We start from the raw sequence: 15,583 nt of genomic DNA, 5'->3' as shown, positions 1-15,583 counted from the left end.
CACAAAGCATTATGCAGATACAGTCCATACTGTATTTAAAGCCTACAGACCTTAATTAATTTTATTCTAATGTAGTCAGCTTTGGACACAAGCTAAGCTTACTCATTTTGTAATAAGAAAGTTTACAATTGTTCCTGAAAGTGGTTTTACATATATACATATATATATATATCTATATCTATACTCCTACATATAAGTGTAGGTATATACACACGCTTGTGTGTATATAAATATATACACACATACGTACACACATATGTACATATATAAAATACACACACGCACACATACAGGAATGTGTGCGTAGTGTGTGTGTCCACATACATATGTACCCTATCTAGGATCATTGTAGAGAGGCCAGTCATTAAAAACAGATAGCTGCAAACAACCACCCTAATAATTATAAAACAAAAATGTGTAAAGTATTTTTAAATTAACCAGGTTGTTAATAATTTATATTGAACAAAAGGAACACAGTCTTCTCTATCATTTAGAAATTAGATTTATTGCGTTTGATTATGTTTGTGTGACAGATGAAGAGGACCTGTCTGCTCATGGCAGCTAACTTCTATGATGCTTTTTTTTTTTTTAATGTACTGGAAGCAAATTATTCAATTAATGCAGTTTTGTGGATGCGAGATACTTTCTAGCATGTGGCAGAGTTTTCCTGTCTCTTGAAATACTGCCCTTCTTCAACTGGTTTGGAAGGAGGCTGGTTTCTCTGTCCTAATTGTTTCAAACTCAGTAGACCTGGTTACCTTATTCTTTCTCTAGATTCAGAATCACTCTGATTTGTTGTAAAAAGCTCACTACAAGAAAGATAAATCAATTTTCAAAAGTGAGCTAGAAGAAGTTTTTGCTTGAATTTTAGCTTGGTCAGGTAGGAGTTTTTTCTATTGAATTACTGTTATTGGTCTCCTATTTGCTCTGAAGACACATCCATGATAAGATACTATTTCCATGACAGCAGTAAATGGTAATCTCCATGCAACGTAAACTGTAATTTCAGAACATGCATGTTATTTAAAAAAAATAGAAATATAAGGTGCCTTGAGAATGCTGGCAGTTTTACATTTGGAACATACAGTTAGTGTGTATATATATATATTTACATCAGATCTGCTCAACTTTACCTTACAAGCTTCAGATTTAGGAAAATATACAGTACTTTTGCATATAATGGTATATTCCTTGTAGCCCCTGAGTCAAGTATAGAGGATTTAAATAGAAAAGAAAAAAAAAAAAAAAAGGAAAAACAGCCATTAAAAGCACTTACATTTTTATGTGAAGTAATAGTATAAAAGTATTATTTCCCAGGAAGACCAGGATCGGAAACATGCCTATGAAGACTCAAAATTCCTACAGTGCTTAGTGAAGATTCTGGCAAGGAAGGGTGCCTGACTGGCTGGAGATAAGTTTTACAATGCTGTGGGGGATGCTCTGCAGACTGGTCATGTTCTTGATCTAAAAAAGAAGCCAGGTTGTCTTCTGAGGCTGTGTTAAGATGCACTCCACTTGAGAGGGATTCTTTGGATTTAAGTTTCCCTTTACCAAGGTCTGGAAATTCAGGACACTGGAAAGGAGGAGAAGAAACAAGATGGTAGTAATCAAATCAGATTCTTCCAGGCTCTTGTTCTGCTCAAAATTAGCATGTTCAATGGTTGCTGGAAAACCATGTTTGAAAATTAAGCAGTATACTGAAATATTTTTGCATGGTATTGCATTTGATTTAATATAATTGAATGCAATTCTGTTGATTAATTGTAGAAGCCTGGATATCTTGTCCCCTTCTTGGACTTGCTCATGTGACATCAAGATACACATTACGAACAGCCCTTTCTCAAGGATGAATATTCTTGAGACCTGATCTAAGAGTACGGATTTCAAAATTCTTGAATTTGCAGTTTTGTTTTAGAATGTAACTCTGGAATTACATCATTCTGAACATTGTAACCATTTGGATTCCAGTCTCGGCACTCAGCTCTCCTTTGCTTTTAAAACTCAGAATTTGTGTGAAGTGTGCAGGGCACCTGCTGATGTTTGCGGAGGGTGGCCATATTTCTGTTCTGACAGAGATACGTGTATATGTTTTGTGCAGGTAAATGCATGGTGGGTTTACCATTCTGAAAACTACTGCTGTGCATTTGCTACCCTGATAATCTTTATGCATGTGACCTGATGCCTTCTGGATGTAGTCGATGTACTGTGCCCATGTGTGTTCCAGCACACAGACAAGGAATGTGACACAGTCAAGCATGCTGGATATAGTAATTGTATGCTACATGATTGATTTGGAATTCCTAGTCATGCAGCCTGTTTGGAAATAATATGCCACATCTCTGTGCAAGTTGTTAAACTCCAGAAATCCCAGACAAATTCAGAAAATCATCAGTTTTTGCCTGAAGAGAGCTGGGATGCAAAACGCGTGTTGGGAAATGCAGGTATGTCACATCTCTTTATGTTCATACTTCCAGCAGAAGCAAGGACTGGACATAGGATTGTTTTTAACCCCTCCCACTTCCATATGTGTATAACCATCATGCTGCATCAGCTAGACTTGTCTGGCCTGAGCCTTGAGGAAAACATAGTCATGGTGCTTCCTGGGACTTCATGGATAGGACTTATGGCAGGTGCACCCATGCAGGCAGGTCTGATGCTTGGAAACTGCTTGTGTTTTACAGCCGTGTCTGGTATTTTTCATTTTTGCTAACTTTTGTGAAGAGCATGACAATAAAGTGAATCAGTCTGACTATAAGATCATAGCATGGATCTCTACAATCCTCACAGAAAATTTGTCCTCTGAAACTGTGATATCTAAGTCCACTGTGGAGGTGCTAGGTCAAAATAATAATTTCTTATTCCTTAAACTGGTGAACAAGCATCTAGGTTGGTGTGCGCTTCTTCTATCATAAGCTAAAAAGGTTAGTGAACCTCTTTTGATCTTATTGGACATGTACACACCTGAGATGAAGGACTGAAAGTTCTGTCTGTTTTAATTGATGCTGCAGGCTGAAGCTTTTGTATCACCCGGATTGCTGGCTGCTGGTACTCTGCACCTGCAGTCACCATGCTGTAGGCGGGGGGGATGAGTGTTGACTGCCTTTGCAGGAGCTGCAGGATGGTTTGGATATCAGCGGTCATTTGGGATTCAAGCCTAGAGAAATAACATCAGTTAACTCATGGTCAGGAATAGGTATATTTTAACTTACTGATAACAGATGCATTAAAGAGAGACCTGCAGCTTGTTAATAAAGCCAACTATTGCTTGTTATGACAATAACTGTGTCTTAAATAGGAAAGAACAGAAGAGGGAGTATGGAGCCCTTCCAAAGCTTGTTGGCTCTCCCTTTCCTTTGCAGAACGTACCTGTGTGGTTGTCTCTGATCTTTTTGCTACATTCAGAATGAGTTCAATACTGTCCCTTATGTTTGCAACAAAAAGTAACATGGGGCACCAGGTTTTTGGTTAAAATTAACTGGAATAAATGTACTGTCTTCATTGTAACTAAATTGATTTGTGCTGGCTGAGGATGGGGCACTCTTTCTGATGCATCTGACGATTAATTCTGACATTCCCAATGCTAATACAATGCACTGAAATAAGCAGAAAATCACATTTGTGTTTTTCCACAGTTAGACAAGGAAAGATGCATTCAAGATCATTTAAAAAAACCTAACAGCCCAAGTCTTCTTACTGTTAAAATTTATGCAGACTTATTCAGGCCTCAGAATTAATGTCAACATTTCTGATGTTCAAATTTAGTAGCTTTTTTTTCTTTTTTTCTCTTTTCATAAGTTTGTATATGACTTCAGAAACACTTGAGATGCTTATGTTGTTCATACTAAGAATTCCATAATACTGAAATGATATTTGAATGGTCTTGCCAAGATCTGTGACAAACTCAGCAGTAGGTAATGCCTGTGGTGCCTCCCAAGCTGCTGGAAGGCTACGGAACGTGCTATGACAGACTGTAATATGGATAGGCAGCCTTCTGTATTGCAACTCATCTCCTGACAGGGTAAACAAATCTTTTTCAGCAGCCTTTAATGTTGTGAATGTTACCACTTGGGCTCCCTACAGCAGCAGAATTGATCCTGTGCTGACAGATTTTTGCTTTCACCAGGTGCTTCACTGTTTGATATTATTTTTTATCACGTTGGAGTTGTCCATTGCTCATGTCATTTATTTATAAAAGCATCTATCTGAAAGGTATGCCCAAAGGATATTTAAGATGCTTGTTTCTTCTGTTATCAGGAGAAGCTGGTTTTGTCACATCAGATCTCATAAAGAAAGGCCCAGACCCAGAGGTTACAGTCAATTATGCCCTACTCACCCTCTTGTTCAGCTCCCTTGGGTTCTTTGCCACTTGCAAATGTGCTGATCTTACACAAGCAGGATGCTGATGCCACGGGGGAAAATACCGCAGCAGCAGCAGCATCATGCCACCATCCAGAGAGCTTTCATCTGGTAAACCTGGCCCTTAACATTTCAGTGGATAAAAGGTATTTAGCATTGGAGGACTTGCATCAATTATTGTCTTTGGCTTTGAATTAACTCTAAAATTACTCCCTTCTTTTTGTCAGCGCTTGATGGGAGTTTCCTGGTACTTCAAATCAAAGAGTAACTCTGGTAGTCTTTATTCATCGTCATTGCATGTATAACTTCTCCTTTCTCCAAAATTGTCATGTCAACCAAGGATGAACAAATAGGAGAAACTTAGATGCCTGGCCCTCAGCATCCATTAAATTCCAATTACTTAAAGAGGTGAAACAGAGAAATCTCTAGGGACATATTCCTCATACAATGGTTTTCCAGCCTTCTATATCCATTTATTAATTTGAGTGTTATGCCAAGCCTCTAACTTGGCATAGAAAAGGTCAGAAAGAACTGACTCTGCTTTTTAGTCAAGCAGGTCAGATTTGACATAAGCAGGATACAATATTGTCTGTTACATTCATAGAAGACCCATCAAGGCCCAAAATTCTGAAAGCATGAAAAGCTTTAAAAACATGAGAAGAATTAAAGAATAAAATTATTTAATAAAATCCATAGCAATTTAAATCTTACTTTATCAGCAATAGTGATGCTTTCTCACTTAAAAAATACTGATAACTTGCATAAAAATTTGATAAAACTATGAGGAAATTTGAGATATAACTTCAGTTTCAAGAGCTTAAGATTTTAGGAGAAGAAATATAACTGAAAGACTACACACTGTGGATCGGGAACATGCAGCTGTTTAGTTATGTGACATTTACAGTCACTTAGATTACTCAACTTCAGTGCAATTAGAAATTATGGCAATTTAGGCTTCCATGTTAAAAATGTCCTTTACTGTACTATATAGTATTCAGAAATGAAAAATATTATGTTTTGATTGGGTTATGGTAGATGAAGGAAGTAATATGGCTTTAAACTGATTGCTAAAATGTACAGCACAGAATGCCAACGAAGAGCTACTAAAGTATAATTAAGGCTGAATGTGTGTCATAGTATTTGTCATGGAAAAATATTGAAATTAGTGGAACTGCAGAGTGAAAATAATAAAAAAGCCACCGACCTGAACTTAGGGCAATTTAAAATTAAGTGAAATTACATGGTAAATTATAGTGTAGGATGGATCAAAATTCAAAAACCATATTTTTAAGATGCTATAAGCCATGCTGCCTAGCTGCCAGCAGAGTAGTATATCAGAAAGCAAAAGAGAGAAGGAAGAGACATGTTATTAAGCAAAGGTAATAATAGATTCTGACAAAGAAGGCATCTGTTTTCTGTTGGAACAGATATAAGTATTTTGCCTTTGCTTACTACCATGTCTTGTTATAATTACAGTTGCAAAATAAGTTAATGCATCAAAAAGGGAATTTGTCTTTTTAAACAAGGCAACTGGTTTACTTTGGGTCTCCAGGAAAGAAAACGTACTTCAGGCATTGAAGATACTGAAAACTGTCATTTTGTGGACGTGTAAATATCTAGGAGTCACTGCTAATGGACCAGCATTCTGGGTGAGGCGAGATTTAAATTTAACAAGTTGAGATGACTCACTACAGTTTCTTTGTTAAAAAGTTGGTCTCCTAAACAGTCGATCAAGGAGAAAGGCTCTTCTGCAGGGCAATTCAGAGTAGCTAATGTAGGTACCTACAGGAAAGTGGCACGAATATTCTGGCAATGAATTAAAAACTTTGTGTTCAGCATTCCCATAGTAGGTTTTTCCAAGAATCTGGAATTTAGGTGATATTTAGGCTCTTCAGAATACATCTAGACAATAAAGTGATATTCCCATCAGGCATATTTTTGTACTTTTGAGCCTCTGAAGATCTGAATGCTTTTGTAAACTTCCCATGCAAATTCTTTCCTCCTGTAGTGTCATTAATATCAGTTGCATGGTGTACTCTTTCATGCATATCTTTTTTTTGGTCATATCTCTGTTTTTACCTGTTGAGTTGTTCTTGAAGTAAATCTAATCGATTCTCCACTTCCCCATATATAAAGTCACTTTCAGTTTCACAGATGCCCCATGTAACATGGGGTAATGCTGACTGAGTTGGGGAGTCCTGGTACTCCTGGATGTTCTCCTGCTCCCAGTCTCTTTTATCAGTGATATCTGATGAAGAACAAACCATATAAAAATATAGTTTCGTACACATGCTGTTAGAGAGGGCTTGGTACCCCTCAAGCATCCCACTTACAAGTGTTTCTCAGAACCTTGAAAGTCAGATGGGTATGCTGGCACACTGCCTGAACAACTCTCTTTGTTCACTACTATAAAACTATGTAAGGAAATCTAAAAGTGGTCACATCCAAAAATTATAAAATTCTAGCCTAACAAGTAACAGGCTAACATTTTGAAGCTGTAGATAAACAAGCATTGTCTAGTCAGCATCATGAGAGTTCTACTGCTGAATGACTCCTTTTTCTTTAGTTTTCTTTCTATTCTTTTACCAATGAAGCCCCATTTTTCTTAATTATCAATTTGTTGTTCAGTGAAATAAGGAATATTTGTTTTAACCTAAGTGCATTCAATTACGTACTTTAATGTCTTCGATCTTGTGTTTGAGACCTGGCTGTAACCTCTTCTCTTGCCCTTGAATGTGCTATCGAAGTGTGTTTACTGTTTAGCTTTTTGGTGTAAAAGGGTGACTTGCTGCATTGCACTTACAGCACTGGGCATGCATTGCAGTGCTTTGAAATACCCCCTCTAGAGAAAGTTGCCAGACCTGAGCCAGCTGCCTTTCTTACCAACAATTGGAACACTGCTTTTCTTAACAAGGTTGGTGAAGTTTAATAGGTTTTCTCTGAGACAGAGGCCATTTAACGTAGCTCATACTGCTTGCAAAGGCATACTAGTTATTATTTTCAAAAAGGAAATTGATTTTCATTGATGTAGCTTTTAGTACTACGAGTCTTCAACCCAGCCCTCACATTGTAATGTAAAGCATGTCTCAGAGACCCTTACAGTACTGTGGGGTGAAAGATGCCAGTTCATTTTGTTTAGCAATTTGTGAATCCTAAAAGAATGAAACATGCAGCATAGCTGGGTCAGTCAAAGATCACTTTAATATTAAATGAAGCTTTGTGATAATTTTTTTCCTTTTTTTAAAATTTTTTCCTCTTTGAACTACAGGTAAAAATTTGGATTAAGTTAGAGCAAATAATTTTATTTCAAGCTAAAAAGGACCTAGTTGCATAATTATGATCTTACTTCAGAGTTTCAGCTAGCTTGCAGCGTTTAGTTCCCCTTCTCATCCATACATATTGTATATACAATTTATAAAGAATATAAAAACATACTCTTTATATGAGTAACATTTATTTGTTTATCTCCAGCCCTTTGTGAAAAAATGATGATGACTACTCCAGGCCCCATCCTGTACCTGCGGTGGCCAAATTCTATCCCCCTTGTCCCTCCCAATTCTTGGATCTCTGTGATTAAACATTGCACCGTATCACCCAAACTGAACTCAGGGGCACTCCTTCCTTTTGCTTAGATTTCTGGTTTAAGCTATTTTTCCTTCCTCTTTCAATTTGCTTAATTTACACCTCTGTGCATTTGTTAATTATGTTCCTGGCTCTAGGTTGTTTCTTCCGTTCACCCAGCTGGTGAAAGGTTACAAATAATTTATCATGGGATTTATTAGTTGCACATACCAGTACCTGATATAGAATGAAGAACTTTCTGTGAGCTTTGCAGAGGCTCTAGGTGACATATCTAGGGTGAATAGTGCTTTTTCTACGTATACCCCCACCTGCCTCAAGCCTTTATTACTTCGAATGAATCTGTTGTCACACAGTCAAAAATGGCTCAGCACCACTCAGATTCTCCTCTGCTGTGATAAAAAGGCTGTTAAAACTTTAACATCTGTTCAGTACAACTCCCATTAGGGTTGTATTCGTAATTATTTAACGACATGAATTTATGGAATGTATTGAAAGTTCTTACTGCGCTCAGGCTGCTGCTTCAAAATACAGCTGGACAGAATGCTTGACTGCTTATAAGGCGTCAGCCTCTGAGGTATGAGCAGTTGGATTTGAATCCCCCCTGAATGGTTTGCTCAGAGCTTCTCCTAACACTTCTCTTGGCTCTGCAGGTTGATTAACTCAGCATTGGTTACATTCATTTCACACTTGTGAAATTTTTCTAAGCAACCATAGCCGCGAGAGCAATATTTCAAAGAGGAAAAAAAACCAACAAAACCCAATGTGGGTGACATGTGAGGGGTTTGTCCAAATCAATTATCTAATCCTTTTCAAACACATCTTTGAGCAGTGTTGCCCTAAGTAAAGAAATAATAATAATTTAAAAAAATTAAAACTTCCTGCTCATGTTTAGTATTTCAAGCATATTTACCCAGGAAGGGGAGCTCTCACTATGTGACTCCAAGCAGAGGAGAGTTGTTTCTCTCTTTTATCAGAGAAAGGCACTTCCTGCATTACCTGATCTTTGGTTAGCAGGTGGGAGGAGGTTTCCTGGAGCTGTAGAGAGTGTTCGAATTTCATGTGACATGACCTGTAACTGATTTTATGCACTGAGCAGAAGGAAGGGGAAGGAGATTTCATCTTGGCTACACAGAAACCTGTTCAGAGTTTCAGCCACTTAAATCAACAGAATAGGAAAACGGTGTCAGAGAAGCATGTAATTTGGCTTTAGTTTGGCACAGTTTGCAGTGCCCAAGGATGTTAGAAACGTCTCAGCAAAGTGAAGGGAACAGACTATGAAAAATTCAGGGGTAAAATTTTAAACTATGGTTGTGGGTGCAATGGATGTTGTAAATCCAGTGAACTTCATTTTATTCAGTGAATTTCAAGAGTAGAAACTAAAAATATAGGCCATACATTTCACTGCTTTGTAACGTCCTTTAAAAAAAGAGGTGCTGGTTATTTTACACAATGAATAATTTGATAAAATCATGTCTTTTTCAATGTTGTGGATTATCCCAGGAAAATCACAGCTGCTTTTGTATTTGTGGACTATATGTAGTCTACATATAGTAGACTTTTGTATTTGTAGACTATATGTATTTGTAGACTGTTATAATGAACATTTAATTTGTGGCAAAGAAAATGAATTGGCATTCAAATGATAAAATAAGTTCATACACTATAAGCAAGTCAATAAATACACTATAAGATGAGGTATTGTACTGTTCTAAGAATCTTTACAGATACTTTCACATACATGAATAACCCAAGAAAAACCCAACAGCAGTTACAAGTTTATAACCAGCTATGGTCTTCCAGGGCTTGAAGAATCCTAGACTGAGAACTAAATGAATAAATGTGTAACTTGGTTCACTTGAACAATTCAAGAGTCAATCTTATAGCCCAAATAATGACAAAGTGAAAATAGAGAATACCGTTTACCCACAATATATAGATTACCAGCTAGAGGAAAATTGTCAGCTCTTCTCAAAAGAGCCAAATATTTCACATTGAGTTGCATTTTAAGATTATGAGAGAGAAGTTTATGCAGTTTCTGCCCACATTATCCAATACATTATTAAGAGTTTTTCCATTCATCGAGAGTAATGACCAAAGCTTAAACCAACTAAAGATAATTAAATATGTATCAGTCACAGTGGCAATGAATTGCAACAGCTTTTACAAGTACATTTGTATTCAAGATTTATAAGGTATCATAATATATGTGGATTATAAACACACATACATACAAGCAGAGTTTATTTCAAAATTTCTTTATGTTTGTAACTACTTTTATGGTAAGTTATAATCAATCTCTAATTAATAACAGGAGTAAGAATTTAGTTTAGAACATATATCAAAGCTGATCTTATTTTACTGACCTTGAAGTTTTCATGAAAGTTGCAAGAAAGGTAATGAGCTTTTATACACATTACCAGAAGTGCTAGATTACAAAGCAGAAAAAAGAATGTAGTCTTAATCAAAATATATAACCTTCAGACATACTAAATTTAGCTCAAAATCTGCTATAGGTTGCCTTGGAAAACGTTGCTATAGCTGCAAGGACACATTTCTGGCTAGTGGTAGGGGAAAGGTAAGCTTTCAAATTGCAGTATGTATGCAACAAGTTTATGTGGTGCAGATTTATACAGCCCTAACCTGGGGAGACCAGACTTCACATATTCGTACCTTGGAAATGTAAAAATTACATTGTTTGGCTTGATTAATCATTAGGTTCATCTAAAATTATGCTGTAAAAGCCTAAAGTTTATTGAATGCTGGCTAAATAGTTAAATTGCTTCAATGGAAACAAACTGCTGGGGAAAACAGCATTAAACAGTAAATATGTAATTCTTCCCTTCAGACTGAAAGAATTACAAATGAACATTTAGCAATATTTAAATTGTGTATTAATCCAGGGCTTTTCATTGATTTCCCTTCATATCACTGAAAAAAAAATTACTATATTAGATGTGCCTTTAATTATGTGATTTAGCTTTATGTAAAATTAAGTAAGATTGCTAAATAGTTTTTGATCATTTTTCATATACAAAAGGCCAAATCTTTGTTGTGTTTTACTCATAGAAGTCAGGGTTTGGTGTGTGTGATGTAATGGCATTCCTTTTAACCAACATATGGAGCAAAATGAGATAGCATTTTTTGAAGCTGTTATGATTTTTTCTTTTACTTAAATTTAGTTGTGCCTTTCCAATGCAGAGAATGAAACTAGTTACATGAAAATGTTCTCTTTTTTTGTTTGTTTTGTTTTGTTTTGTTCATGTACAACCATTACTAGATTTATCTAGCTTTTATTATCTGGGATTTTTTACTGTCACCCAACTCTGGCATATCAAACACCCTTTGAGGGATTCTTTACTGCTTTTGGTGCAGTTTTCATCTATTGGCATTCAATGAAATCCAATACCAGCTGAGCGTTTCAAAGAGTTTGTTTAAATGACTTTCCTAAGGCAGTTCAGTTAGAATATGATTTATTAACAAAGCCTGGAATAGTCTTTTGGTGCTTCTGTAATCCAGTCCCACAGCCAGTGTACTAAACTACATTAATCTGCTTGAGAAACAATAATTTTGGATCTAGAATATTTTTTCTTGCTAAACTTTCAGGAATCACATTATTAAATATCCGGCAAAGAATCAATAGAAACATTCCGAACATTTTTTTGATAATTAGACTAAAAAGATGTCTACTCAAAATTTACAAAATAGCGAGATTACCTTTGCAAGAACTGCTTTTGTCTATTAGAACTTCTTCTGTGGCATGAACCACTTCTTCAAAGTCGACCTCTGTGGTTTTCTCTGTTACAGGTGGGTAATCAGCTATCCCACAGAACAGGGGCTTTTGCTCATCTTCAGTGGAGGACACAAAAGATGATGACCCACTTTTTTTCTCCTCAAAGTGTTGCTTAATAGATTGGTAGTATCTGGTGGTGTTCCCTGAGGGTTCAGGATCACTCTGATCATTCTCTTTGATGTAATCTGTTAAATACAAATAATTGTGTACAATAATATGGAGTTCATGAAACTGTATTACAGTTTATTCTGGTCTGAGGATGGAGATGATAATTATATCAGTTAGGAAGTTCACTGCCTATTAGAATAAATTAAAGTCTTTTTTGATACCCCTATCAGAGAAGATTTATATTTCTTTTGAAGTCCTAGAAGACATTTGCATGTATGTAGTAAGTACTCATAGTCCCTAAACCATAACGCATTACGCAAAAAGTTGCTTATATCAAAATAGCAAAGGTTTTGTCCACAGTCCTCCTGTTTACTCTATTTTTTTCTAGGTGAGATCTGAGAAAGCCTTATATTCCATAGTTAAAAAAACCCAATGTATTATTTAATTATCTCTTCCAATTTCTCACATTCTTGCACATTTCTCACAGCCTTGCCAGGCTAACAGTGACGGATGTCAGACTCCATATCAGAACTACCCATTTACGTTTTGCCCACATAAAGAGCATCTTTGCTGGTTATTTTTTTCCCAGAAAAGGCAAATGTATTAATCAACCACTCAACCTCAAAATGTCTGGGCACACATAAACAGAGGGAATATTCTCCATGCTCATTACTGTAAAACCTCTATTTAGGATTGATAGGCTAGAGAGAAACCCTATTGATACAAAAAGAAGGGAGTTCCTTGCCTGTCTTTGTGGGATGCTCTCAAAACAACTTTCCAAAGTAGCCCAAATTCCTTAGCCTTTAGAATTAATCCAAATTCTCTGAACATCCAGTCTTTTGAATAAGTACACAACATGCTGTGATGTATATGGTAGCAGAGTACCAATCAAGCTGAGAATGAATCTTTCGTTAAACACATTCAAGGTCTGTAGTGAGGAACAGCAGACTCAGGCCTCTTAAGAAGTGGCTAATAAAACTAGATTTAAAGCAGATGCCTTTAAAAACACATTGTAAATATTAAATAGGATTTAAATCTAAGAATGATCATTTATGAATACAGAGAACTCCTGATCTCTTTTCAGCATAAACTTGAAGATAATTTCCAATTTAATATTTGGTCTTACCTATTTTTAACTGAAATGTCAAGGTAATTCCAGTTCTGCTATTTATTTAAAACACATTTTAGCAGGGTAGTCTCAACAACATATAAATACTGTAACTGGTTTGCATTAACTTCCTGGGGAGACAGCATGATTTCTCATCTGCTTTGTGCTAATTACTAATCAACACAGCTCTGGAATGTCTGTAGTCTTTACAGCCCACAGCAGTGGTTAACACAACATTTAGTATATTCCCTAGGTTTCTTCTCTGTTTTCTGGTCACTATAAGGAAATAAAACTGTGGCCTCATCTAATCCTCTTTATCTGCAAATAAAGAGAATGCAATATCTGTACAGACCACGCTGCAGGAGTCCAGGCATCTGGGAGCAGTGAGGGCAGGTAATGGCCAACAAAATAAAATTATCACTAAAGCAGACCTCCTGTAACTGTACCCTCTAGAATCCCCAAGGGCAGTTAACACAGCCCCGGACTGAAGTGACTTTATTTGGCTCCTGTTAGCAGGATTACCTGCTGTAAGTGATGTGGGTGATACTCTGATACTATGAAGGCATCAACACAAACACAAATGAACCGGCAGTGTGAAGCTCTTGGGGAATGCTCAGAGTGGAGAGTCAAGTACCATGTTCTCTGCAATCTCTTCTCCAAAATAGTACAAAAGCAAAAGAAAGCGTTAATAAGAAAATTCTGATGTAGATGTCTCCCATGGCTTTTATTGTGGGAATATATGGTGAAATACATACAGTCACACTACAGTAAATTGCCTTAATTACTTACTGCTTGACTGACTTCAACTTGTGAAAAAGATATTTTAATGAAAGCTTGAAATTGCCATTTTTTAGGGTAATTTTTTATGTTCATGGGATTTTGTGCACTAATGGTAGCTGTAATGAGCACCCTGTGGAATACAAATCAATCAGTGGACTAATTTTAAGGGGAGGTCATTGAGGCTCTGATGAAAAAAGTTGTATAGCAGATGAAGTATAGCAGGCTGTCTTATCTGTCATATTTATAGAATACTAAAATATCTAGAAACAAGAAGCCAGGTTCTGCTAACAATTACACTGCTGTAAAACCAGAGTAATTCGATCGATATCCCTGCATTTAGTCTCCATCTGTGTCAGAACAACAGAACATATTCTTTTCCAAAAACTATCTGCATAAAATGAACTCACTAGCATTAGAAGAAAGTGGAGATCTGTTGAATGTGAGGTCTTGCTTATCGAAATCAGGAAAGATTTGTTCATCAGCTGATCTATTTCAAAGTATGCATCTTTGGCTTTACTGCTGTTGCTTTATCTGCTAGCCATCTGGTTACATTCAGAGGGTCAAAAGTTGTTTTCCTTTTAAAAGACTCTTATTTAATGCTAAACATTCTTCTGCCTGGAGAATAATTCCATGATACTCTGCACCTAGAGTAAGAATTAAAATGGTAACTGCATTTTTATTTGGCTCTTCGGGACCTGGTCATGGTGCAAGCTCTGTACCCTGTGCCTTTGTAGCTCAGTAAAAATAAATTACAAATAATATCTATGTAGCGCTTCATTCAGAGTGTGAATTTTTCCAATTTCTCCTTCCTTTTGTAAGGAAATCCAGTCATTGGTTTGGAATGAATTTTCCAGAAAAGAAGAGTTTCCATCTGTGAATGTGTATGTAGGGATAAGTTCATTTTCTATCACACAGACTCAATGTTTCAAGAGGTTTCTCTTCTCCTTTCTCTTCTGTTTCCCAAACAAATGTAATCATTAAAAAAAACCCTCAACCTCGTGCTTCCTCCTTTCTTTTCCAGTTAGACAAGTCTGACTTTCTGATTCTGATTGCTAGAAACTATGTTTTGCAGAAGATGAGTATTTCTGCTTTACCAAACATGCGCAAACATCATTTAAGTCTTTCTGGGACTTGTTTTAGCCTGTTATGTGTTTTGGATGCCTTCCAAGTTTACAGGCAATGTCCTCTGACATTTGCTGTCTGCAAATTCCAAAATCTTCTGGTAATTATCAGAAGGTTTGTGTCCCGCTTTTTGCACTTGCACTGGCAAAGGAAGGGAAGAAATGGGGTTGTCATGAGGGCAATGAAGTATAGCTATGACATAGACTCACAGAAATACTGGCATGAAATCCAGCTTGGTGGGATGGTTACAAGAGATCAAAGAAGTTTCTTTTGTGTGCCACAGTCAGCCTGTAGTATTGAAGATTTGCTTTATTCAGATAGTGGCAGTCTGCATGATCTGGGCATTTTTCTCTTAACATATTAGTTTGCTGTAAACAATATTGGTGAAAGTGTAAGTAACATATTACACGTGGAGCAGCATTGTTTAATATCACTGTAATTTCGTTAATTGGAATTTGTCATACTTAATCAGGTTAGCTATGCAGCGTAGTGTTCCAGAAGGTGGCAAATATTTAATCCCTTCTTCAGCCACCCAACAAAAGTCCCATAATATGCCTAGACAAGTTCAATTTTGTGCAGGAAATGAGGTGAAAGACTTCCTCACCCCCAGAGAAAGCATTTTATATCCCAAACCACAAACTTATCATTAACATGATCTGCATAACTATAAATCTGTTCAGCGGACATGACATATCACAGAATCACAGAATCACAGAATGTTAGGGATTGGAAGGGAC

At 36.6% G+C, this 15,583-nt stretch overlaps 1 protein-coding gene across 8 annotated transcripts in view; it reads right to left on the bottom strand.

Moving 5' to 3' along the window:
* Positions 1-136: 136 nt before the first annotated feature.
* Positions 137-15,583, bottom strand: part of KCNH7 (potassium voltage-gated channel subfamily H member 7) — a 224,974-nt gene continuing 209,527 nt past the window's right edge. For 6 of the 8 annotated variants that reach the window (XM_065637277.1, XM_065637274.1, XM_065637275.1 and 3 more), the window contains 4 exons: positions 11,653-11,913; positions 6,436-6,604; positions 2,962-3,154; positions 137-1,573 (listed from right to left, as the gene is read on the bottom strand). In XM_065637277.1, the coding sequence (XP_065493349.1) occupies positions 1,307-1,573; positions 2,962-3,154; positions 6,436-6,604; positions 11,653-11,913 (890 nt within the window). In that variant the 3' untranslated portion in view covers positions 137-1,306. Of the gene's footprint in view, positions 1,574-2,961; positions 3,155-6,435; positions 6,605-11,652; positions 11,914-15,583 lie in introns of those variants that run through there. The other 2 variants (XM_065637281.1, XM_065637280.1) reach the window with 2 other exon arrangements.

This window comes from Caloenas nicobarica, chromosome 6 (assembly GCF_036013445.1).
Source record: "Caloenas nicobarica isolate bCalNic1 chromosome 6, bCalNic1.hap1, whole genome shotgun sequence".
Classification (NCBI taxonomy): Eukaryota; Metazoa; Chordata; class Aves; order Columbiformes; family Columbidae; genus Caloenas; species Caloenas nicobarica.
Note: the sequence above shows the minus strand (reverse complement) of the source record. Positions and strands in the feature narration are given on the sequence as shown.